A 27,480-nucleotide genomic window follows, 5' to 3' on the forward strand; every position below is an offset into this window, starting at 1 on the left:
TTTTTTCCCGACCTCAGAGTGGTTATATCACGTTACACTCCCACCCACCATGAAAACAGCTACCTGTGTGCAGCAACCACATTACCAACACTTGGTGACCTTTAGTATTGCAAGCTTCGTAAGTTTAGTGGATGTGAAATAGTGTTTGTGTTTTAAACTTGCATTTTTCTCATCACCAATGAGGTTACTAGTGAGAACAGCTATTCGAGTTTCCTTTTCCGTGAATTTTTTCAGTATATATATATATATAACCTATTTGTCTAGGTTTTTAAATTTTATATAATTAAAATTTTTGATATGTAGAATTTCTTTATCTTGAACCTTTTGATTGTGTGATAAAGGCCTTCTCCCAGGCTATGATTATTCACATTGTCATTTTCTGTAGTATAATTTGTTGAATAGAATTTTTAGATTTTTGATATATTGATAATAGCATTTTTCTATTTTCTTCTTTATGGTTTGGGCTTTATTGAGGACATCTTTTCTAACAGAGATCATAAAACATTTTCTTTTTTTCTATAAACGACTGAATTTTGCCTTTTACATTTACTTGTCTAAACTATGGGTTGTGCTTTTTATTGTATATATTGTTGGGTAGGGATCTGATATTTTTAAAGAATGAATAATGAAAATGTCCTACACCATTAGTTGAAGTGTCTTCTTTCTATGCTAATCTGCTGTATCACCTATTGTGTATAGATACCTATGACTGTTTTGTTCCTGGTATGTGGAATTAGGCAGGTCCTTCTATCCTGTATTTTTCATCATTGTCCTCACTGTTTTGGGACCGTTCTTTGCCTGTGTCTTTTTAGAATCTGCACATCAAGTTAAGTTTCATGAAGAATATTTCAGGATTTTGACTGGGGTTGTATTGAATTTATAGAACAGTTTGGGGAAAGTGTGTGTGTGTGTTTAGTCACTGAGTCATGTCTGACTGTTTGCAACCCCATGGACTGCTGCATGCCAGGCTTCCCTGTCTTTCACTGTCTCCCGGAGTTTGCACAAATTGGGACAAGAACACATATATAATGATGAGTATTTCTGTACGTAAACGTGGTGCAACTTCCTATCTATTGTCTTGCAATGACTTTTTATCATTTTATCCCAAAGTGACATGCCTCTGTTAGTAGATTTAGCCTAAGTGCTTTACTGTTGCCGTTCAGTCGCTCAGTCACGCCCAGCTCTCTGTGACCCCATGGACTGTAGCCCACCAGGCTCCTCTGCTTATGGGATTTTCCAGGCAAGCATACTGGAGTGGGTTGCCATGTCCCCCTCCAGGGGATCTTCCTAACCCAGGGATCAAACCCGAGTCTCCTGCGTTGCGGGTGATCTCTTGCATCACAGGCATATTCTATACTTCTGAGCCACTAGGGGAGCCCTGGATGACTCATAACTGATCTATTTCATCCTTCAGGCATTGTCATCTTCATAAAGTGCAAGTTCAATCATGTCGCTTATTTGAAAACCTTGCCTAGTCTCCCCAGTCCTCAAGGTGTAGTTTAGACTCCTTAGCCCCATCTAGGAGGCTCCTCATGATCTTGCCGTCTTACCCTTTCTAGCCAATCTTAAACTGCTCTCTTTCTATTAATTCACCCACATCTAGTCACTCTCTGAGGTCTCTGCATTTGCGCTTGCTGTTTCTTCTGTGACAGCCCCGTGCCTGCTCTTTCCCTGTGTGGCTCCTGTGTGTCTGTCAAGATGCAGCTACCCCATCAGTTCTCCCTTCCCCTTCATCATCTTCCCAGTGGGTTTGCAGCCCTCCTCTCCCCCACCCCTAGTGTGAGCATCAGTAGCGGCCTCTGCAGTTACTGTTTTAGCATCCTCACTGATCCACAGGTTCCTCTAGCAGATGAGAAAAGTGTGACAACACAGTGTTAGACTCCACTGGACCCAAGGACTAGCTCTGCCACTCATTTTGACCTTTTAGTAAGTCAGCAGACCTCTCTCAGCATTTTGAAATGTAAAATACTCACACTTACGCAAAGCGATGCACAGTAAGCGTTTCTTACCGACTGCAGTTGTGGTACAATGTGATGGTGATCAGAACAGATGTTTAGTTTTGTACTGTGAGCATCTGTTGTCTTTCATTCTTGCTTGATCATAAAAGCAAGAACTTTATGATCTGTGTTAGGAACAGACACCAGACGCAGACCCCCGTAAACAGTTAGGAATTGATTTCATTAAAAAAGATGTGATGTGCTCAGATCAGTGGTTCAGGAAGTCCTCAGAGCACGTGACGTCTCAGTGTCGGTTATCTGTCGTCCTGAGGTTGGCTTCTCTGGGATTTAAGATAGCAGCCGGCAGCCTTGGGGTTCTTGCTTCCCTGTTCACGCTCGGCAGCTGAAGGGGGCTTTTGCTCTTTTGCATAGAACAGGGCTCCTTGGCTTCACACTGCCTGTCTCACCTCCGCTGGTTGGGAATGGGTTACCAGGATTGTTCTGATCAGAGCTCAGCATGGTGGTCACATGATCTCCCTGGAAAAAACTGTCATTTTCTTTTTTTTTTTTTCTAATTTTTTAAATTGGAGGATAACTACTTTATAGTGTCATGTTGGTTTCTGCTGTACAACAGTAAGAGTCAGTCACTATCATTTTTTTTTTATGTTATTACATTTTTCTCTTGATTTCTTTTCAACTGATTTAAAAAGTCAAAACAATTCTTAGGCCCTGGTTCATACAAAAACAGGAGGTGTGTCAAAACTCATTCACCCTGGTCAAGAGTACTTTCTGGGGCTGGGAGAATTACTCCTAGGGTTTGGTGTAGGTAAACACCATGTTCCATTTTCTTTTTATCTCCAGTGCTTAAATGATGGTCTGTGCATAGTAGGCACTCAGTAAATATTGATGTGAACAAATTTACAGGGAAAAGTCTTACTTCCCTTTCACAGATCAAAAGGGCGCTGATGGTGTAAGCTGTGTATTTTGTGTCTCTCCCACACTGCCTTGGATGTAAAAGGTGCTCCAGAATTATGTGTAACATGCGTGGATTTTTTTAACGTTTATGTTATGGGCCATAAGACAGATTGCAGAGTTTATAAGTGTTGGAGTTAAAGAAATAAAAATTATTAAGATGTGGAGAATTATTTAAAATGAGCAAGTTCTTTCTGGTAATTTCGACATACAAGTACTTAGGCCAGTAGGAAGCATTCGTATTTTGTTCATTCTGATTAGGAGGAAAGTTTGGGCAGAAGCAGGCGTTTATTTGTTCTGCAACATTTTGATTTTCCCTCACTTTAGCCTTAAATGTGACTCATTGATAGGCTAAAATTATGCGAATACTGAAATACTGCTAAATTTTTGTTCCCTTTAGTTTTTGGTTTTGGCTTTTAAAATTCTTTTGTAAGAGTTATGGAGATTTCCTTCTTAAGACTGAAGTTTGACAATCTTAATTAAAAAATATAGAAAAACTATAAGTGAAAGTTGCTCAGTCATGTCCGACTTTTGGTGACCCCATGGACTATAGAGTCCATGGAATTCTCCAGGCCAGAATACAGGAGTAGATAACCTTTTCCTTCTCCAGGGGATCTTCCCAACCTAGGGATTGAACCTAGGTCTCCCACAATGTAGGCGGATTCTTCACTAGCTGAGCCACAAGGGAAGGCGAATGCTATTAATAACATTTGTAAAGAAGATTGTACTTTAAAGTGCTGTATCTTTAAAATTCAAGAGAATGGTTCTTCCCAAGTGATTGTTTTCATCCACATTGTCCCATATAGTCTTTTAGCCTAATATTGTTGTTGTTTAGTCGCTAAGTTATATCCGACTGCTTGTGTTCCCAGTGGACTAGAACCCACCAGTTTCCTCTGTCCATAGAATTTCCCAGGCAAGAATACTGTAGTGGGTAGCCATTTCCTTCTCTAGGGGATCTTCTCGACCCTGGGTTTGAACCTGCATCACCTGCATTGGCAGGCAGATTCTTTACCTCTGAGCCCCCTGGGAGTTAACCCACCCTAAATACCCTAATATTAGTACTCACCAAAATGAACTTTTATTTTTGTTTTACTCCTCCACTAGACTGTAAGCAAAGTGGCCTCTCTTGTTCATTGTACGGCAGGGATTTCAAGAGTTATCAGTCAAAGGAATGAATATTCAGGTGCATGGAGAAAATGGTGAAAGCCCTTTAAAAATTTACCATCCTGTGATTTTGATAACTTTGTGTCTTAAAATCTTTATTAGCTTATAGAGAGCTGAAAGCACCTTGTTCTGCCGATCTGAATTATTTGTTGAGCAGGAATGTTCTATTTAGGGCAAGACTTTTATCCAAGATGGTATAACAGACATTTAGCCACTGCTGGGAAGAGATTGTGCCCTGTCAGAACAGCACCTGTTAAATATACCTGTGCTTTCTGCCCAAACATTAGCTTCTCAGTATCTGGCATAAAGCTTTGCGACTTCAGCCTTTTTAGCTGGTCAGATTTTGTTGGGTCATACTCCTAGGAACCTTTGGCAGCAGACTAGCTGGCTTTTTCTGGAACACAGCCAAGAGACCAGTGTTTGCGACAGTTTATGCAGTGGAACCTGAGTGCAGAGTGGTGAGCCGGATGCCCGGTGAATTTTATTCCAGGTGACCTCAGCCGGGGTGGGTGGGGGCCAGTCTGTGGTGAAGGTGGAGCTGAGGGAGGGGTTGGGTATAGAAGTTAGGGCAAAATGAGTCAGTGAGAGTTGAGTTAGGGGACACCTGAGCATGTGGTGACATTGACTATCACTTTGGTTTTTGAACCAGGGCAGGTTAGGGAGGAAAGGGACAGACTTGGAGTATGGGGTGGGGCAGCTGAGTGGATGAAGCCCGTGGGGCCTTGGCTGGACCTGCCCCGGTCATTCCTGTGCCTCACCCAGAACCAGCCTGTGGTCTGGTTTTGTTTTCAGAATGCTGCTGCTGAGTCACTTCAGTCATGCCCGGCTCTTTGCAACCCAGTAGACTGCAACCTGCCAGACTTCTGTCCATGGGATTCTGCAGGCAAGAATACTGGAATGGGTTGCATGCCCTCCTTCAGGGAATCTTCCTGCCCCAGGGGTTGAACCTGCATCTCATGCCTCCTGCATTGGCAGACAGGTTCTTTACCACTAGTGCCCCCGGGAGTGTTAGATTTGTTTTACCATCTGTTGTTAACTCGCTCAGTCGTGTCCAACCCTGTGATCCCGTGGATTAGAGCACACCACACTCCCCTGTCCTTCGCTATCTCCTGGAGCTTGCTTAAACTCATGTCCATTGAGTCAGTGATGCCATCCAACCTGCCTTCTCATCCTGTCACCCCCTTCTCCTCCTGCCCTTAATCTTTCCCAGCATCAGGGTCTTCTCCAGTGAGTCGGCTCTTTGCCCAGGTGGCCAAAGTATTGGAGCTTCAGCATCAGTCCTTACAGTGAATATTCAGGGTTGGTTTCTTTTAGGATTGACTGGTTTGATCTCCTTGCTGTCCAAGGGACTCTTCAAGAGTCTGCTCCAGCACCACAGTTTGAAAGCATCAATTCAATTTTTCCCATCTAGATGGCACAAAAACATTATATTTACATCGTTGTGTGTGTGTGTGAATCGTCCAGTGAAGTTAATGGGGTTTACTCTGTCCAGGTGCTGTGCTCTGCAAGGAGCAGATACAGCGGTCAGAACAGATTTAACATCAGCCCCTGGCAAGGTCACTGTCCTCTGGGCCGCAGAGCCGTAGATACTTGTTGGATGGATGAAGTGTGCGTGTGGTCAGGGAGTAGGGAAAGGAAGACTAAAATACGAACCAGCTGAGGTTTTTCAGGACTCTCAAAACTGCAGTCCCAGCTAACATTTTCTGGGCAGTTATACTCTGGGGAATCCTGCAAATTAGAAGAGGTGACAAGGAAACTCGAGGGACCAATGGCCTGTTTTTATTAAAGGAAAGAAAAGTAGATTCAGGCCAGCTCTAAACTGATGTCTCATGACAATCCCAGGCAAATTCTAGAATTAAAAATCATTTTTCAGTGGATAGAGAAGAAAGCCATGGACAGTAGGAGACACTGCAGGTATATAGGTTCAACGTCTCATTGTGCATTTTGATGAGTTTTCTAGACGAGTGGTCAGGATACAATCTCGTTATTTTTCCTGACCCAGGGATCAAACCTATGTCTCCAGCATTACAGGCAGATTGGCAGATTCTTTACCATCTGAGTCATCAGAAAGGAAGCACTGATGCATTATTACCCAACTGCACTTTCTAATCAGATTTCTCAGAGGGTCTCCAGAAGTATCCTTAAAACTTGAAATTTTAAAATTTAAAAATTTTTTACTTATCTAGAACCCAATCATGAATTAACCAGGGGGGAGACTTTTCACACTCTTAACCCTTGTCTGGAATACCTTATCTGGAATATCTGATTCTTTAGGACTAGAAATGGCCTGGAAATCTGGATTTTCCAAACTTTTTAGTGTGAAAAAATTCAAACCTTCAATATAGTTATAAGAAAAGTTTGTTTAGGTTCACTAGTTATTTTGATGGCTTTGCATTTTCTCTAGGTCACTCTAGATACATACACACCATTTTATTTATTCATTTTGCCTTTGAACTGTTTAATTAAATCATGATACTTTATTCCTGAATTTTTCAGCACATTTTCCCTAAAAACAGGATATGTGCCTAAGTAATCACAATATAATTATCACACTCAGGAAGTTTAACACTACTTACAGCACTGTTAACTGATTTAAGTCTATATTCAAACCTTCCTAGTTTATTCCAATAATATCCGTCAAACAGCCAGCTCCACCTTTGAATTGTTGATGTCTCTTTTATTTAAAAGATTTTAAAAATTAAGATAGATTTTATTCCACAAATTCTCATGGGTAAACTCCATGCCTTTCCCCTAAAATATGTTGCTTTTTGTGATATTCTGTAGCCCTTAGGAGGTAGATAAGGTGAAAATCTCAGTAAAGAGAAGCTGATTTCTTCCTTCACAACAGATGGGTAATTTAAATGTGGAGTTGGGGGGAAACATGCAGATAAAACACAAGCACACTAGTTTTTGAAAGAAGAGGTTCCAGTCTTTGCAGGGCGGTTGGGTGGCAGAGGAATTAGATTTAGTCCATCCTGTCAAACTTGAAGGAAAAACAACTAGCTTGGAAACTTTCTGTGACTCATTGGAGCTAATGAAAATATTCCTTAAAATGATCAGAGTGCTCTTGCTTTACTCTGTGATGTCTGTGGCTATCAGACATTTAATTGACATTCCTGGACTTTGATTTCAGGACTGTCTTTCTCACGGGCACAGATTTTGAGCCAGTAACGTGGCTTCTGTGAATGTTTGTGTTACACACACAGTGGTTGTGTAAAAGTGCTAAAATCAGTGTCACATTTCAGAACTTAAGGCATGGAAACCCTGTCAAGGTTTAAGTAACATTTTCCGATTTGGTGATATATTTAAAATACATATAAAATTAATTCATTAACTTTACTAATGTATTAAGTTAAGACATCATCAAAATGGGAAACTTTTACCCATTAAAAGATGCTTTAAGGTAAGGAATAGGACAATCACAGCCTGGGAGAAAATTTTGTAACACGTGTTATCTGTTAAAGGGCTGTTGTCCAGGCAATACAAAGACATCCTACAGTTCAACTTAGGAAAACATTTAAAAAAATAGGCAAATGTTCAGAAGATTTGAGTAGATAGTTCACAGAAAAGAAATAAATGGCTAGTAAGCACAGAAGAAAAGTGCTGGAACATTGGCCCTCGGGGGAATGCAAATTAAACCAACAGATACCACTGCATACTCATCACAGTGGCTAAAATTAAAAAGGCTGACCACAGCAAATGTTGACAACATCTTAGAACAAAGTTCTTACACATTCTTGGTGGGTATATAAAATGGTGGAACCACTTGAGTAAAAGATCTGGCAGTTTCTTACCATACTGAGTGTGCCTGAGCCCCATGACCCAGCAGTTCCACTCCTAGGTATTTATTTCCCAGGAGAAACACAAGCTTTTATTTCTAATATGGAAGCAGTGTTCTTGCACAAGAATATTCCCAGCAGCTTTATTTGTAATACTCAAGGCCTGCCAACAGTTCAGACTTCTACCAGTAGGAGAATACTCTGGTATACTCAGGTGTATTTGTCTAACAGAATACTTCCTAGCAACAGGAAGGCATGCAGTACCCCTGCCTATAACATACATGGCCCCTCAGAATGTAAAGCTCAGGGAGACAGGCCTTACACCAACAAGCATATACCAGGTGATGCCATTTTTATGACATTTCAAGAACAGGCAACACTAGCCTACAGTGGAAAAAAAAAAGCGAAACAATGGGGCTGTCCCTGGGCTTGGGGTTGCTGTGGAATTTGGCTGGTAAGGGCCTCCGTGTTCTGTGTCTTGATAAGAGATTTGGGTTACACAGTTTATATTTTTGTGAAAATTCAGGGAGTGTACACTTTAAATTAGGGCATTTCATTTTATGTAAATTGTATGTGAAAGGATAAATATTGGACTGTGGTTTACGATGTAGAAGCTGAAATACTTGGGGCAGTGTGCTCGTGTCTACAGTTTTAATATGATATGCATTAGACGTGTAAAACGGATTCATGAATGAATACCAAGGAATGAACAGACATGCCGTAAGCAAGATAATAAAATGTTAATCATCACAACTGAGTGATGTGCATAAAAATATTCTACATAAAATTCTTTCAGCTTTGTGGTGTGTTGGGAAATTCTTGTAATAAAGTATTTTTCAAATATTCATGTATTGTTTGTTCGAATCCTATGAAATAGCCATTTTTGTGGGCCCCACATAGTCAAATACTGGCAGCTTTTTGTGTGTCGGCCTAACATGCAGCCATGTTTGTAGCTGCTGTCTTCAGTAGGCTTTGTCTGGCAGGGTGTTATCATGAAGCTTCGTTTTCCTCCAGTCACTGTGGTTAGTTGGACTAGATTAATCTCTGGGTAGCAGAGGCTCTTGACCATCTCTGGGGCGGATTCCTTAGCTCCCTAGTCACTCTGCGTTTCTGGAAGTCTGTCTGCTTTACGTATGATCACATTTTCAGTGCAGAATTTCTCCTCTCCCCTTGGCAGGAAGCAGAAGGGCCTGCAGTGGGAGAAGTGAGGTTTGCATTCTTTCCATGTGGTCTGCTTTGGGGCAGTGTCCTTCTTGTCTCTTCCAAGCTCCAGTTTGTTGGGAGTGCTGGGGATGGGAGAGGGAGAGAGGAGAAGAGAGGGAAAGCCATCTATCTTCTCACTGGTCCCTGTCAGTCTCCTGCTGGTTGGTAAGATCAACTGTCCATGGTTGACAATAGATGAAAGTGAAAGTCGCTCAGTCCTGTTTTGACTCCTTGCGACCCCATGGACTATACAGTGACAGGCAGCCAAACACTTACCCTGTGAGTTCTTTGGAAGGTCTGGTGGGACCTTCCAGCCCTCTGGGACATCCACTCCTGGCCGAGCCCCCCACTGTCTCTTGCTCCTGCGAATCCCTTGGTTGGCAGTCAGCCTTTTTGAGTGAGATGCTGGCATGATGGTATATACCCTGGTTCTCTCTTCCTGCCCTCTTTGGGCAAAGGAAGCTAGGACACCTTGCAGGAGGCGGGAGGAGGTGGGGGTGGTGTGTTGGGTAGGGGAGTGCATCAGTTCAGTTCAGTTCAGTTTAGTTGCTCACTCGTGTCCGACTCTTTGCGACCCCATGAATCACAGCACGCCAGGCCTCCCTGTCCATCACCAACTCCCAGAGTATACTCAAACTCATGTACATCTAGTCGGTGATGCCATCCAGCCATCTCATTCTCTGTCGTCCCCATCTCCTCCCACCCCCTATCCCTCCTAGCATCAGACTCTTCTCCAGTGAGTCAACTTGTCACATGAGGTGGCCAAAGTATTGGAGTTTCAGCTTTAGCATCAGTCCTTCCAATGAACACCCAGGATTAATCTCCTTTAGAATGGATTGGTTGGACCTCCTTGCAGTCCAAGGGATTCTAAAGAGTCTTCTCCAGCACCACAGTTCAAAAGCATCTGCTTGGTAATTGCTGCTTTTTCTCTGCAGCTGCCCTTCCTGCTTCTCTGTGCTTCCGCTCAACTCTGCTGAGGGTGGGCCAGTCCCCAGGGCTGCTGTCACTTCAGACCAGCTGACCACTAGAAGGCCAGCCTAGGAGGGTCCCCACAGCCACTCTCAGGGCTTGATAGTCTGTGGGAATAACTCAGAACTGGGTAATTTTCATCTTTTGTGCTCTGTTCACCATTGCAGTTGAATTGCAGTGGAAGGCTGCAGATTAGAACTGGCCAAAGGAGGAGACTCAGAGCAAAGTGGGAAAGTTCTGAACACAAAGATCCCATTTTCCTCAAGGACATCAGTTTGCAGTATATGTAGAGTATTGCCAATGAGGGGAGCTCATCTGAGCCTTTGGTACCCAGAGTTTTTACTGGGGCTGCATCACTTACCAGGCTTCCCTGGTACTCAGGGGTAAAGAATCCGCCTGCCAACACAGAAGACATGGGTTCAATCCCTGGGTCGGGAAGATCCCCTGGAGAAGGAAATGGCAACCAATTACAGTATTCTTGCCTGGAAAATCCCATGGATGGAAGAGCCTGGCAGGCTACAGTTCATAAGATTGCAAAAGTGTTGGACATGGCTTAGTGACTAAACAACATCACATACTGAGAGCGTGACTGCCCTTAACTGATATATATATATAGTCATACAGTCTGCAGATCACACTGTTAGACTGCCCACTGGCCAAAACCCCCAAGCAAACCAATCACTCCTATTGGGCAGGACATGTCAGGGACCTCCAAGTAGACAAGGGCAAAAGCCAGACCTCTCTTTGGGTAAAGTTAATTCTTTACTATGCAGTTTACAATTACAGGCATTCTTGCTTTATTATGTTTTATCAGCTTCATTATTATTAACTTATTTAATAAAGGGTTGAAGCTTGTCCCCAGAGTGTATTGTGATACACAATTGTATCAACTGCTTTTTTTCTTGTAATTTTTTAAATGCATATGTTTTGTAATTTATCCCGTGAGTTTTCTATATGTGAAGGTGTTAGTCACTCAGTCATGTCCAGCTCTTTGCAACCTCATGGACTGTAGCCTGCCAGGCTCCTCTGTCCTTGGAATTCTCCAAGCAAGAATACTGGAGTGGGTTGCCATTCCCTCCTCCAGGGGATCTTCCTGACTCAGGTGATCAAACCCAGATCTCCTTCATCACCGGCAGATTCTTGACCTTCTCAACCACCAGGGAAGCCTGAGCTTCCTTTATAGTTTTTGCTAATGCTTTTCTTACTTTCTTCTAGCATCTCTTGGGCACTGTATTGTAAATGCTGAATTATTTCACCCTAGAAAGTGTGGCCTCTTGGGAAGGATGGCTGCAGATCTTTTGCTGTCTAAATGGGTTAAGGTCAAAAAGTCCTCAGGGACACAGCTGTAAATCGGTGGTGGTCACACATAATGGCTTTGTGACCTAGTCTCATTGCCTTGGATTTAACCAGTCCATTCTAAAGGAGATCAATCCTGGATGTTCATTGGAGGGACTGATGCTAAAGCTGAAACTGCAATACTTTGGCCACCTCATGCGACGAGTTGACTCACTGGAAAAGACTCTGATGCTGGGAAAGGTTGGGGGCGGGAGGAGAAGGGGACGACAGAGAATGAGATGGCTGGATAGCATCACCGACTCTGTGGACATGAGTTTGAGTGAACTCCGGGAGTTGGTGATGGACAGGGAGGCCTGGCGTGCTGTGATTCATGGGGTCGTGGAGAGTCGGACACGACTGAGCGACTGGACTGAACTGAACTGAAGTAAGTAGGGTTATGCTGTTCTGTTGTTTTTAGTTTTGGGGAAAAATAAACAAACTTTTTTTTTTTTTTCGTTATTTTTTGAAACAATGTTCATCACCTCAGAATTTCTGAATGGACACCACCACTTACTTTTTTAAAAAGACCTTTTACCACTCTAGATTCAGCAGGAGACTGAATTTCAGTACCATACTAATAGCTGTTACCTGCACAAGATAATGGAGAAGGAAATGGCAACCCACTCCAGTGTTCTTGCCTGGAGAATCCCAGGGATGGGGGAGCCTGGTGGGCTTCCATCTATGGGGTCACACAGAGTCGGACACGACTGAAGTGACTTAGCAGCAGCAGCAGCAGCAGCACAAGATAAATGATTGACAAGCTGGGGGTGTGTTTTGTTTCTAAGTCTTCTCTCTTTGTTAAATTCTCTGTAGAAAGAACTGATGGAACTTTAAGAACTTGCTCATTAGGCCTGGCGTGAGCATTTGAGGTTAGCTCCCATTTGTGTTGTGTTTTTAGCTTCTTGCTAGTGGAGTTCTGGTCTACCACCGAGTCCTTAGGTGGGGTTGATGGGCCTATGCTCTGATACAGTTCTCTCTGCAGTGAATCAGCAGTAATCCAGACAGAAGTATAAGTTGGGGCAGTGGTTCCCAACTTGGGGTTCCAAAGATTAATAAAGTTTCCAAAAATTGTTTAGGAGCTGATTTAGATAGTTATTGCTAATTGTTTCCCTTTCCCTCATTTATCCTGATGCAAATGGAGATGGCTTTCTTCATTTTGTTTTACTGAATTCTAAAACCCATGGCAGCCCCTTGTCACTCCTCCAGTCTCTCATGCCTTTTCCACAGGGTCAGTCGGGAGAGGTGTCACGTGCCTTAGGTGTTAGGTGCTTCAGGCATCTGGCTAGCGGGCTGACGAATGGACTGCACATGTACTTCATGCTCAGGTCTTCTTGTGCTCAAGCTGGGTGTCATTCAGCCAGGATTGATCAATGAGGACTTTGTCTGACACAGAACAATGAGGTCTTGGTCCTAGACCATTTTGGGTTTATCACTAGTGTTTGGGAACTACTGGACTTTTCCCCTGATTTCTCTCTTTCTTAATAATTTATAGATCTTTTCCTCTTACGAATGAATTTTAGAATCATTAAATTCCTGGCAATGAGGAAGCTTGAAGTGACCTGGCATTTATCGGAATATTTATTGGGTCCCTTTGCTCCCTTATTTCTGAAGTGTTAGCAGGAAGAAGTTTGGTTACTCTGTAACAGCAAGGATTCTAGAAAGAATTTACCTCCTTATTTAACAAATAGGTGCAAGGCAAATGTACATTAATGAACAAGGCAGATTCAGTCCCTTGCTCCAGACCCTGAGAATTAGGGATGCAGTGATTCTCTTTTTGTGTGGTCCCTGGACTAGCATCAGATCACCTTGTTATCAATAGAAATGCATAATCATGGGCTCCACTCCAGACCTACAGAACCGGAAACTGTGAGGTGGGCCCAGCAATCTGTGTTGACGGGTCTTCCAGGTGACTCTGTGGTTTGAACAGCACCACTCTAAGTGATAGCTGATTGGGTAAGCCATCAGGAGGATGGCTTGGAGGAAGTCATCACTCTTGCCCTGTGAGAATCCTGATGGGTTTTCACCTGGTCAGTTTTAGAGGGAGGAAGAACACTGGACTCCATGAACATAGGTCTTGGCTCTTGTGGTCTCCAGTGATGTCAGGCTGACAGTAATAATCTTAGAAAACACTGTAGAAGTTTAATCTTTGCTTGAACCTAGGAGTTTGCTATTAGTTCCAGCTGCTGTTACAAGGAATAGTTAATATTACTTCATTTCTCTTTGCTTTGGTTATAAAGACATGATTTGCTATATGCAAATTGTATTTATTTAAAAGATTTTATAAGATTGAATTATTATTGTAAGAGGTCAAATCAGTCAATCCTAAAGAAAACCAACTCCAAATATTCACTGGAAGAACTGATGCTGAAGCTCCAATACTTTGGCCACCTGATGCAAAGAGCCGACTCCTTGGAAAAGACCCTGATGGCTGGCAAAGATTGAACACAAAAGGAGAAGGGCAGCGGAAGATGAAATGGTTAGATAGTACCATTGACTCAATGGACATGAATTTGAGTGTACTCCAGGAGATAGTGAAGGACAGAGGAGCCTGGTGTGCTACAGTCTATGGGTTTGCAGAGTTGGACACAACTTAGCAATCAAGCAATAATTATAAGAGATAGTTACTTGGAATTCAGGGTTTCTTTTTCATTAAGCAGTGTTATTTTAGAGTGATTTCATCCTTATGGCCCTATCTAGAATAACAGGTCTGCCATTATTGTGAAACTGAGGAGGTAAGATATTTTATTGCAATACCTGTAAAATCGTTGCAAGAAACAAGGAGAAGGTTAACTCTAGGGTGTGTAAATATATGTGATAAAGATTTGTGGGGAAGAATTATTTGGAGCTGTATGGAAGGATCCTCAGGGGTGAGGCGTACCCACACTTAGTAGCTGTGACTCTTATCTTGGTTTAACGTTTGGCCCCAGACCTGGAATTAGGGCCTTGCCCAGGCCCATAACAGGAGAGAGGAAGCCCTCGCAACCTCTGCAGTCTTGGTGGCAGGCCAGGGCCATGAAAAGAGACATGTGTACATGTCCATTCTGAAGTCTCTAACTGTCCCTTCTCCCAGCCTCATTAAGTTCATTCATTTGCATCTTCATAGATGGACCTAGGGAGTGTCATACTGAGTGAAGTAAATCAGACCGAGAAGGAGAAATATCGTAGGACATCTGTTATATGTGGAATCTAGAAAAAGAAGATACTAGTGAACTTACGAAACAGAAATTCTCCAAGATACTTTATAGGCAAGGAAATGGAGGTCCAGATGTTTGATGACTACCCTCAAATCAAAGGTTTTGAAACTTGAATTGAGGTCTCTTGAGTCTGAAATGGGCTACGCACATGTAAGTGTGATGGCTTAGTTTCCAGTGTTCCCAAGAAGGGCCTCCAGTCACTCTCACTTCCTCTCTGAGAATAACAAAAGAAGCTTCTGAAATGTTTGTCTAGGAAATATGTATGATGGTTAGTGATCTATCTTAAACCCCTATCAACAGATGATTCTTTATCATTCAACATTTTAGTCAGCACTGACTTCAGCGGGACAGATCCTTGAAGGGAGGAATGACTCTTGGTCAGGGCACCTAAGACCCTGGTCAGTTTTGCCTAGGTGTCCCTGCTGCTCTGTTCACTCTGTCCAGGCTCTGGGCCATTGAATATTGGCATCATAGGTTGCTGACTCCTTTTCAGAACATTGATCTGTTACATTTGTGTGTGAAGTATTCAGTTTGACTGAAAAATTTCAAGACTCATAAACAACTTTGAAAGGTTGCTGCCTCCCTCTGGATACAGTGTGTGCTTAATTAATTTAGTGTATTGATCAGAGCTCTGATGAAGTCTGTGAGCTGCTAAACTGGGAAAGATTGAAGGCAGTACGACAAGGGGGTGGCAGAGGATGAGGTGGTTAGATAGCATCACGGACTCAGTGGACATGTGCATGCTTGCATGCTATAAGTTGCTTCAGTCCTGTCCAACTCTGAGACCCTATGGACCATAGTCCACCTGGCTCCTCTGTCCATGGGATTCTCCAGGCAAGAATACTGGAGTGGATTGCCATGCCCTCCTCTAGGGGATCTTCCTGACCCAGGAATCGAACCTGCCTCTCTTACATCTCCTGCACTGGCAGGTGGGCTCTTTACCACTAGTGCATGGATTTGAGCAAACTCCAGGAGACAGTGGAGAACAGAGAAGGCTGGTGTGCTGCAGTCCATGGGGTCACAGAGTCAGACATGACTTAGCAACTGAAAAACAACAACAAATCTTAAATCAGTGAATAAATTGGGCTGGTTTTATTTCCCAGAAGAGAATATGTAGAGAGGGGGTTAGGGAGAAGATGAAAAAAAAATCAGAATACAGTTATGCAATCTCTTTCCAGTTTCCTGAGATGATTTATGTAGTGTTTCCTAGATTATTCTCTTACTGGTGATGAGTTCCTTCTTTCCCTGTCTACTCCCCCTGCCCACCATGTCTTCCTCCCCAGCTCTCTCTCCCTCCTTCTCTAGGAAACAATTTTTTATTGTCACTTTACTTCTGCTGATGAGGGAATTAGTCTTGGGAAGGTATTGTCTGTGATTCAGAATTCTAGAGCATTGATTCATTTCTTACCTTTTAGGGCTTTGTTTCATAAGGACAAACTAAATAATGGACTTTTCACATAGGCATTGGGTTACATTCCCAAGGGTCAATTCAAGCTGTTGCTGAGCATGGGGCCACATTTTATAGCAAGACTTATTTCAGTTTTGAATGATTTGGTATTTGGCTAAAAGCACAGAAGACTGATTTCAGAAAACCCAAACTGGCATCACATTTGTTCCTTTTTTTTTTTTTTAAGCATGCTTGATTTTTTTTTTTTTTTTTAGATTTTGGAGTTGGGGAATAGGATCAACCCAGAAAGGGATCCCAGAAGTGGGAGAAAGGCTGTTGTACTCTTAGCAGAGCATTTCAGCCCAAGTGATTAACAGTATTTGGCCTTAAGGAAGAGGCCTCTAAAAATAACTGGTGAGCAGAGTTTGCAATCAGGTCCAATTTCAGCTCTAGAGGCCTTGCCCAGGGAACTGCTGGCCTGTCCACAGCGCCAGTAGCAAAGGGCCTGTGTCGTGCTGATACCTGCTCACAGGGCTTTGGTTTTTTTTTCCATCCATATATATTATTCATGGATTGAAGAAATCAAAATGGCAGAAGGTAAAGTTATATTTTTGTTTTTTGGGTTAAAAGTGGTGTGGAAACTAGATGGCAGTTTTTAGCTTGATTTTTCAGTTGTGCCTGTTCAGATATTTTTGGCTAAGTGCTTCGACTGCATCTTCTGTGTTTTCCATTTCAAACTCCTGGAGATCTCAGTGTTTCAAGTAGTTTGATTTTTCATGGGCCAATCTGTCTTTAAGTTTTAGAGTCTTAACCTAGAATATCTTTTATTGTATTGTAATATCAGAGACAACATTTTACAAACTTCAGATAAATGAACAAGTGGTTTGTCTTGGTCTTAAAATTTAATTACAGTGATTTTAAAGAATTGTGTGCGTTTAGATTTCATGTAAAATTTTAGGAAATTTAACGGCTTTATAACATACTTAATTGGCTGAAGCAGACAATAAATGCAAAGAAAGGACTTTGGGATTTTATTTTGTTTTTTCAAATTGAATCATTAACCTTCAACTGTTCTTTAATGGTGTGTTGATTTACATTTTTGTATGTGTTTGTTTTTGCTTTTCTTTGTGAATTAAGATAGTCTTTAATGTAAGGCAAGTTGTGTTGACTCATTATGTCAAAAATGTGTTTAAAAAACATAAAATAGACGTGTTGAAACTGCTTCCAGCTCTCAGCTACCTAAACAGTCATTGCAAGGATTCTATTATTAGTGTGGAGAATATGAGTCTCTCTGCTTTGAACACTGTTTTAAATAAATGGTGAAAATGGATCACTTGACCATCCTGATAAAGAAGAATATGAGATCTGTTTCTGATTTTTAGTTCTTTTTTAAGGCACTTCTCCCCTTCTCCATGGATTGCTTAATCTACAGAGTGAAGCAAAGTCAGCTGTAACTTCTGACCCACTTTTACAACAGTTCTTGGCTCCAAGGGGGTGATATTCTATAATGCAAAAAAGTGATCAGTTTGATGGGTTGCTTTTATGGTTTTTTAAAAACGTTAAATGTGTATACAGTCTTGGAGTATAAACATGAAATCCCTAAAATAATGCTTACCAAAGCTCATTAAATGGTTGATTTGTAATTCACTTCGTTATAGTTCTAGTTACGTAATTGACCAGATGCTGGGGTACATCTTCTATTTCGCCTTTCCTTAATCACATAAAGTTTCTGATTGTCCCTTGCCCCATCTTCATCTAATCTTAAGAAAAGAGGGACAAACTACTGGATGTTTTTCCAGAATATGTTTGGAACAGAGTACTAGTTTCAGATATGCTTGGGGAGTTTTAAACTCTCTTGAAGGATTTATCTTACTATGGTTTTTTTAGTTTGGTTGGACAGAAACTGATCTGCCCTTTGGGACTAAGCACACCATATTTACAAAGTGACATATCAAGAATGTGTTATTTGGTGTCAGTTTAAAAGTTCCTCTAAAAAGATGGTTCAGAAAAGACACCTTTGTATAATTTACTGTTTTGTTCCTTCATGAAATTTGTAAATAATAACAGTAAAAAGATTGATGCTACTGGAGTAATGCTTCATTTATTTGACATTATGAAGGGATGGATAAAATAATGCTAATCATTTCATGTTCTAGCTAAGTAACATTTACTCACATTTACCTTTTAAGCGATAAATCCATTTAATAAAAAAATATTTGAATAAAAATCTTTCCAAAATTTGTTATACATTTTTTACACTGTTAAACAGTTTGAAACAATGGTTTAATGGCAGAATTAATTTGAATGTCATTATTACTTTGTACTAAAAGATTATTTTAATAGTTAAGGACTATAAGTTTTATAGTTAAGGTCTGATCACCAATGAGCATCAATCATAAATGACTTCCTGCCATTCTTTTCAAGTTCTTGTGTCTACTCTTGCTATATTCAGATATTTTCTAGGCACTTTCTTCCATCAGCACATTATTGCTTTAACTCCTTTGGGTTAGGCTATCTTTAATGTCTATTTAATTTTGTTCAATGAGTTTGGAAACTTTTTAAAAAAATTTTATTGTGGTCTGGTTGATTTGCAATGTTGTGTTAGTTTCAGGTATACAGCAGAGTGATTCAATTATGCATACACATATATTCATTCTTTTTTAGGTTCTTTTCTCATACAGTTTATCACAGAATACTGAGTAGAGTCCCCTGTGCTATACAGTATGTCCTTACTGGTTATCTATCTTACATATAGTAGTGTGTGTGTGTGTTCATCTCAAGCTCCTGTTTTATCCCCTGCCTTCCAACCCTGTAAGTTAGGAAACTTGATTGAAGTTGTTAGAATCCTCTAAAATAATATTGGCAAAGGAAATGACAACCCATTCCAGTATTCTTGCCAGGGAAATGCCATGGACAGAGGAGCCTGGTGGGCTAGAATTCATGGGGTTGCAAAGAGTTGGACGGAACTTAGGACTGAACAACATAAAGTATATTAAATGTATCAAATGTGATATATGACAGTTCTGGTGAACAGGACCTTACAAAGGTGTTTCTGCATCGAGACCAATTTGAAAACCTTCCCCTGTGTCTGTGGGTCCCAGTGGATCCTATGTAGAAGGAGCACTGAACTACACCGCTTGGCTTCTCTTCTTCCCTGATCTCTATTTCCTATAAATAGTTTCCTTCCTTCTGTGTTTCTCTGCCTAAGAATATGGAGCATTTTGGGGAAAGCGTTTTTCTATGGCAGTTAGAGTTTTCCAGATTCTACAGAAACTAAATGGAGCAGGAAAAAAGGCTTTGGCTACCTCTGTGATCTTATTAAGCTGTTGATATACTCTGAACTTTGAAGGAGGTTCTATTTAGGTTGTTTGGATACAGAACTTGGAACACACATATCAATTTTTATTTTAAAAATAGTCATTAGTAGTTTATTTCTTTCATTACTTCAACATTAGAGTCTTAGGTGTGTGGTTTTGTGTCGAACCATAAGTCTTTTCCATTTTCAAAATCTTTGTGTAACATGATTTAAGAATTTAAGTGACAACTAACTTTGAAGTGATTTAGCATTGAAAGCACTATCAAATTCCTGGAGAAATATTTCAGTGAAAAGAGGTTCAATAAAGCTTTTTCTTCTTATATAATGACATTTTCCCTCTTTTATTTTTTAACAGAGACAAAGCAGGGAGGACTCAAGAATGGGAGGAAAGGAGGACTTTCTGGAAGTTCATTTTTCACGTGGTTTATGGTCATCGCATTGCTCGGAGTCTGGACATCAGTAGCTGTGGTCTGGTTTGATCTTGTTGATTATGAAGAAGTGTTAGGTAAGGGTCTTCATGTTGTTTCTTATTAGTACTGTTAATGTCTGTATTCTTCCAGTGGTTCTCAGTAGGGAAGGAAGAAAAGGGGACATTAGCAGGGTTAGCTTGGAGTGATGGCTTCAACTTCTTTGAACATGATCTGTTGAAGTAAAAATAGACTTACATTGTTTGCACAGAAAGAATGTATCAAACAGTACACACTCCCATGACATGCAATAGTCTATCATTTCTATTCCATTTTGTTATATTATGAATTTTTAAAATAGGTCATGAGCCACTGAATTTATTCAAGGACCCATGACTGGATTATAAACACAAGTGGCAAGACCCTGACTTAAAGAAAGCGTTTCAAAGCACACCCTTCTGTGTCCTCATCGAAACTGTGGGAGGACAAGTGTGTGTGTGAGTCCGTGTGTAGGTACCCTGTGCACTGTTCGGAGGAGGTTGTCATGTTCCTTCTGATAGTTGTCGTCCTTCCTTCTCCTTTTCCCCTTTTCTCTCCCCATAATCACTTCAGTTTTTCATGATTTTTTTACTTTCATGATTCTTTCATTTCACTTGCTCAAGTCTTTTTTTTTTGCAATTGAGATAAAATTCACATTACGTAAAATTCAACACTGTAAATATGTAAAGACGTAGAGTTCACTGGTTTTTTAACTTTTTGTGCTGTCATCATTATTAATTTCAGAATATTTAAGCGCAAGTAACAATTTCGTGTTTTTACATGCATGCAGCCAAAGCAAAGGACTTCCGTTATAACTTGTCAGAGGTACTTCAAGGTAGGCTCTTGGAGATGAATTTTAAGTCTACTTGTGTTAGTCTCTAAAACTGCACCCTTAGACTACTATTTTAGTTATCACCTGCATTAGAGAATGTAAGCGATAGGACCAATTTTCCCTTTTAAATTTCTCAGAAAGTATAGAGTTTATGGGTTTTTTTTTTTAATGTTATTTGAACTGTACTATATGTAGCCTCAACTGCAGACCAATGCTTTTCATTTATATTTTCTTAGGTGTAGAAATGATAACTTCCTTATCTCTCTCACTATTATCATTTTCAATATATGTGTGCTTTGTAAACAAGCAAAGTTAAATGTTTGTCTGCATAGCAAGTTAAATGTTTTCCTAAGTAGGACAAGGGCTCTGGGAGGGTCCAGGTTGGTCATACCTATTCTGCTCCCAAAGTTCTTCATGCTGTTATGCAACGTTTTAATTTACTTTTTAATAAGAAATGGTGGCAGTGTTGCCAACTAGTGTTTTAGTACTGATACTGTATTTGTGAATGTGGTTTAAAATATTGTTTAAAAATGTGAAATTAATAAACCTCTTCACATCCATTGTCCAGTCATGAATATAAATCATGTCGATTTTTGGATGTTTTTAGGAAATTGAATGTATTTTACTCACATTTGAAATGCTGAACATAACAGTGCTCTGAGATGATAAAACTTTATTATGCCTTAAAATTCATAATTGCTGTTTTTGAAGGAGGAAGTCTCTGCTAATACTGGCTTTTCAGCTTGTCTGTTTTAAGTCGTTTCTTTTTTTCTTTCTTTAGTAGTAGGTGACTGGTGCTAATTATGTTTTTAAGTAAGATACTTAAGTGTTCCTTTGTAATTTCAAAAGGCCAGTTTTACATGCTTTATTTCCAGAATAGTCTTTTTTTAAAGGTTGATTCATGATGCTTGTCATAAGTCCTTATTATAAAATATAATCTATCCTTTTATTTTTAGTACTTGTACTTGATGTGAATTATATATAGTCTTTGAGACTCTGTGGGTATTTAGTTTTGAATATTGATAATATGAGGAACTTCTATATTACAGAAACATTCAATTTCATGTAACTGTTAGAAGTGGATCCATATTGTTCCTTATATATGTTGAAAGTTTTACCTGAAATATTTTTAGCAATAAAATTTAAAAATATTGTTCAGGGTGAAGGTGGAATGATTGGAGAGAATGGAATTGTAGCATGTATATTATCATAAGTGACCAGTCCAGGTTCGACGCATAAATTTTCCTCTGTTCATTTCTTTGCAAAAAAAATAAAAAAAAATAAAAATATTGTTCTGAAATGATTAAATATCATTGTTAAACCCTGAAAGAAAATATTATCTCATTTATATTTCTTATATTTGTTAGGTGAATGTTTCCTTAATCTCTAAGTGAACTGTCTTCATTTTTAAGTGAGATTATCATTTAGCACAGCTTTTGGTAATGAAAGGAGCAAAGAGCTGCTTTGCTTGGTAGCAGTAATAATTAATATGCAGTACTGTAAGAAGTAGTAACACCTTATTAAATTTGGTTTTCCTTTTGTTCGCATATCCTTCTCTGCTTCTCCTCTTGTAGGAAAACTTGGAATCTATGATGCTGATGGTGATGGAGATTTTGATGTGGATGATGCCAAAGTTTTATTAGGCAAGTACCCATTTTTTTAAAAGTTAGTGGTGCTAAAATATTGGAAGCAAAATAATATTTAAGTTTTAATAGTCTGTGTCAATCATTTACATCTTATGGAAGATATTTTCCTACATCATATATTCTTGTTAGGATGAAATGAATAGCTTAATTATTTTTCCATAAATTCTCACATTTCAAGTTACTTTTGCAAATAGATAGTATATAGCTCCTGCACAGATGTTCTTAATTGGTAATATCATTTCATATGTGTTTTTAGATTTAAAGCACTTTATATTTTGAATGTAGCATTTGAAAATTTAATGTCCTAGTCTGTTTTCAGATATGGTAATTACAGCCATTCTTTAGCATCATTTGACATAATTCATGTCCATTTGAAAGTGTGAATTTGTAAAAGCTTACATAAATTCATTTTGAGATAAAGTAGTGGTAGTAAACATCTCAAAATATCCTATGAAGGTTTGAGAGGTAACATTAAAATATAAACTAGTAGTCTTTGGCCAGATTTCTTAATTTTTTTTTAAAGTCTTGACTCTTCTTTTTTATAACCAGAAATACCTGTCTTAATCATTGAGATTTTTTTGTGATAAAGAGGTGATATTTTTTCATTTATTTTAACATGCTGTCATGCTATAAAATATGGTGCTAATTTTAATATACAAATTTTATATAATCTGGCCTGATGAGATATGTATTTCTGCCTGTTGAACAACATCTTTTCCTTCATTTATTATATAGAATAGTATGTATCAAAACACTTTACACTGAAGTCTTTAGAAAAATAGCAAATATGGTAAGGTCTTAGATACTAAGCTTAGTAGAATAATAACACAAAGAAATTCTTGCACTATTTTGTGTATATTTTATGGATATGAAAAAGTGGGAGATACTACATCTGTAACTAATGAAAATATAATAAAACTTTTTAATTTGACTTTACTGTATGTTATCTTGTTACTGCTCAGTGAGAATTATATTTGCTACTTAACAGTGAAAGCTTCCAGTACCCATGAAATTTCTTTTCCTGTCTTAACCATAATAGAATTTTCTATATAATTTTGTCATTACATATCTAAATTTGGGTTTCTATAAATACAGTAAGTCCTCAGAAGACTATAATCCTTGGCATGTGAAAGAAAGAAAATCATATAAGACTTATATCAGAATAATGCTGATTTGCTTGCCTTTAAGTGGTTAATTACTCTATTTTATTACTTTTCTATAAATGACAAATTCTGAATAACAGGGCTTTTTATTTTAAAAATAGCTTCATATGGGCCAAGTTTCCTTGTTTTAGAAATAATATTATCTACTACTTTTGGTTGGTTTTTTGTTTTTGTTTTTTTTAAGGAGGGAGGTGCTTAAAATCAGCTATCTGGTCTATTAGGAAACACCAACTATTAAAAATTAAAATGATATTTCTTCTATAGCACATATTTATTTCTACTGCAGATTCACATTAAAAGTTGATTTTTAGAATTTTAGATTTCAAAAATTTTCCCCCCTAGTATTTTTAAGCAGCCATTAAGAGTTTAACTGTAATTTAGAACATTCTCCTTTGTGGGTAGCCATGTATATGGAATGGGCAAATGATAACCTGATCTTTTTACAAGAATCATGTACTTGGAGTAGAACCCAGTTGGTGAACATGAAGGTTCATTTGGTAATTTGACAATTTCATGCAAAAAGGCTATGACACACTATTTTACTGTAGTATGTGTACTAATTCACAGTTGGATTGTGGCTTTGGTAAAGATGAAGGAAACTAATGTGAACTGTTTGTCCTCTAACCTTATTCTATAGTATTTGAATTCTCTGCGTTAAATACAACCTTGATGGGAATTGAATTTTATGACTAAAGTTCTTTTCTATGTTGTGAGGTTGTTGTCACTGAGTTGTGCCTCTGTTACTGGAGGGTGATTGCAAGAACCAGGTGAATTTTGGCGGGCTCAGGCGCTGCTGGGCTCTGTATGCTCAGGGAGAGATTATGGGGGAGCAGATTGTGTACCCCAAAGAGTGCTAGACCTTGGGATATGCTCTCCTTGGAGAAACTGAAGCTCTAGTGTAACAGCTTTGGATTAAGGCAGAGGGAATGCCCAAGAAGGATGAGAGGAGGAAGTCAGAGATTAGGTGAGAGCTTGGCAGGGCAGGCATGATAATATTGCTAGTTATGCTGAACTTCCATAGGTTTGGCATTTATTTCATTAGAATTTCTTCCTGGAGTCTTAAATTTGCATGTATCTAAATTTGATGCATTTCAGGAAATGTATACATTCATATTTACATCTTTTTCACATTTCAAAGTTTGACTTTTAAAATATAAAGAGAAAATGAAATACATGAGTATATCAAGATCAATAGCTATCATTCATTTTATTATTTATTTCTGGCTATGACCCTTATGGTATACTTTGAAAATGTTCTAAGCCTGGTCTTGTTTATATGGCTTCCTAGTTTTGTGGCCACATTATCTAAAATAAATGTCTTTGATTTAAGTTTGGATGATTGAAAGTTATACTGTCCAAAAATGTATTCTTTGAAAATATGTTTCCCAAGTGAAATCAACAGGAAAGAGGGATAAATACTAAGTAACATTTTCTTAGAGTAACATGACACATGGTTATCCTTTTGGCCTGCGACTGGTACTCAGCTGGCATCAGGTATAGCTAGAGAACAAAAGGGAAGGTAACTCTTAGAGCCTTGACAAATATTTGTAGATTGACAGATGCATGAGTGTGCAGAAGGGAAGGCTGGCTCTTGCCCAGTCAAAGGCACTCACATCCTGCTACTTGGTTCAGGCCTTCTCTTAGAGACAAAGAATTGTATACCCAGAACATATTTTCTTTTTCTCTTAGGACTAGTTCTTTTGTCTTAAGAACCACAGAAAGGTTGCATAGTTGGGTAATTAGTTTTTTTCAAATGTTTCTGCCCATTTGTTGTGTACTTCAGCCTGTCATACTGAGGGGTAGTAAAGTTTTATATTTTATATTCAATACTTGAAAGTACTTATACTGGAAAATGGAGAACAAGAAATATATTTATTCTAAATATGTGTTAGTCGCTCAGTCGTGTCTGACTCTTTGCGACCCCATGGACTGTAACCTTCCAGGCTCCTCCGTCCATGGGATTTTCCAGACAAGAATATTAGAGTGGGTTTTCTATTTCCTTCTCCAGGGGATCTTCCTGGCCCAGGGATTGAACCCAGGTCTCCCGCATTGCAGGCAGACTCTTTCTACCCTGAGCCACACGGGATGCCCATTTATTCTAAATATACAGCTTCTATGTGTAGCTCCTTTTTGAACAAGAAGAAACAATGTTATTTCCAGAGTCTTGAGTGGGAAGACAGGTCTCTGTTCATAGCTTTTGTTAACTCTTCAATTCAGTGAACAGACATTCTGGGTTGATCAAAAAGTTATTTAAATACCAACTGTAGTTTGTGACCCCCACCCCACCCCAAATACATGAAGAATGGCACAGTGTAGTTCTTCTATGGACTCATACAGAGGAAGTTCACTATAACCTTTAATATTAGACTCAGTTCAGTTCAGTTCAGTTCAGTCGCTCAGTCGTGTCCGACTCTTCTCGACCGTTGTCTTATTATTATCCCTTACCTGCCAATCTCGATTGCCAGTAGTTATGCTTTGTGGACAAATTTTGTATTGCCGAAGCCAGAAATACTGAATTAAGTGGTTCTAACCTGTAAACCTCTACAATCATGGATGTTCACGTTTCTTACAGCCAGAACCCTCCAGCCTGATTTTTTTTATTTTTTCCACCCCGTCAAAATTATAGAGCTTGATAGTGTTTGTGGACTTTGAGACCTGCTGGAGGCAAGAGACTAGTCATACTCAAAGCCAATTCTTCACAAGAAGAAAGCAAATGATAAAAACAATATATATGTTATTTTCTTTCCATCATGGGGGTCTGATGGGGGCCAAGACTCAGAAATAACCAGCATCAGGGTTCTTTGCAGTAGAAGCTAATTTCAGGAGCTGATAAGTAGAGAACTCTGGAATGTTCCTACTGCAGGTGACTGATCACATTTCATATTTGTAGGCTGAACAAATGGTTATTAATTCTGGCTGACTCATTATTTGTCAGAATTATAGGGCCATGAGTCAAGTAATCAATCACAGCATAATAAAGCTGACATTTTATAGTGTTAAAATTTAAGTTGATTATCTGGTAGAACTGGAGCGCACTGGTGCTCGTTTATGGAAGCTGAACAGTAAGCCTGCTAATCATGTTAATTCCAGAGTTTCCTAAATTAACTCCAGCTCCTAAAGGGAAAAAAATTGATGAAACGAATGTTTCTATTTTCAGTGAATATGTATTGGTGTGTGTAAATATTTGTATAATCAACTCTCGATAATATCTGGGTGCTAAACAAGGAGAGGTGGGGCTTGTCGGAAGTGTCTTTTTATCCTCATATTACTTTTACTCACTTTTCCCATTGAAGTGGGTGAGTCAGTTTTGGCTGATGCAATTTTGTGTTTTTTGGGTTCTCGATTCTCTGATGAGAAACCCAGTGAGGGACTGATAGGAAGGCTGAGGATTGATCCAACCGCCTTTCCTTTAGTCCGTATGATTGAGAGTTGATTGTAAGATGTGCATCTTAACCCATTTCTTTATTTTCTAAAATGTCTTTTCTGTAAATGTCCTTGACCATGATGCACATCCTTTTTTGAGATCACTCTTTCAAAGCTTCTTTTTTCCACTTAACTGCTCTCATTTTCTCTTTCTCTCTTCCTTTATCCTTATGTAGGCCTGACCAAAGATGGCAGTAATGAAAATATTGATTCTCTTGAGGAAGTCCTTAATATTTTAGCAGAGGAAAGTTCAGATTGGTTTTATGGTTTCCTCTCATTTCTCTATGATATAATGACTCCTTTTGAAATGCTAGAAGAAGAAGAAGAAGAAAGCGAGTCTGCAGATGGCGTTGATGGGACGTCACAGAATGAAGGGGTTCAGGGCAAGACTTGCGTCATCTTGGATTTACATAACCAATAACTTTGATGCAGGGGCTGAAGTCACTGGCTTATGAACCCCCGAAGCAGTCTCTTTCTTTCTTTCCTTCGCTCACCCAGGGCTTAACATGCAGTGGGGCAGCTTGATGGGACAATACAAGGCAACCATGTGATCTTTCCCCCAGTACAGCGCCTAACTAGTCCCTTGCTTGACTTTCCCACTTGAGGAAAGCAGCGTTCTCCTCCTAGTGGCTCACAAAGTGCATTGAGAATGATGTTCTTGGTAGTATAATTGGTTTCTGTATCATTTTGTTTCCACTTATGTGCTCACTGAAC

The 27,480-nt window shown here is 39.4% G+C and overlaps 1 protein-coding gene across 8 annotated transcripts in view; it reads left to right on the forward strand.

Moving 5' to 3' along the window:
- ASPH (aspartate beta-hydroxylase) overlaps window positions 1-27,480 on the forward strand; it is a 183,100-nt gene that overhangs the window by 9,230 nt on the left and 146,390 nt on the right. For 5 of the 8 annotated variants that reach the window (XM_088844454.1, XM_055432550.2, XM_055432548.2 and 2 more), the window contains exons 2-4: window positions 19,612-19,761; window positions 20,493-20,537; window positions 22,109-22,177. In XM_088844454.1, coding sequence (XP_088700580.1) covers window positions 19,612-19,761; window positions 20,493-20,537; window positions 22,109-22,177 — 264 coding nt within the window. Of the gene's footprint in view, window positions 1-7,395; window positions 8,194-16,379; window positions 16,538-19,611; window positions 19,762-20,492; window positions 20,538-22,108; window positions 22,178-27,480 lie in introns of those variants that run through there. The other 3 variants (XM_088844455.1, XM_055432552.2, XM_055432549.2) reach the window with 3 other exon arrangements.

Source organism: Moschus berezovskii, chromosome 16 (genome assembly GCF_049115385.1).
Source record: "Moschus berezovskii isolate FMDL1 chromosome 16, NW_MosBer_1.0, whole genome shotgun sequence".
Lineage (NCBI taxonomy): Eukaryota > Metazoa > Chordata > Mammalia > Artiodactyla > Moschidae > Moschus > Moschus berezovskii.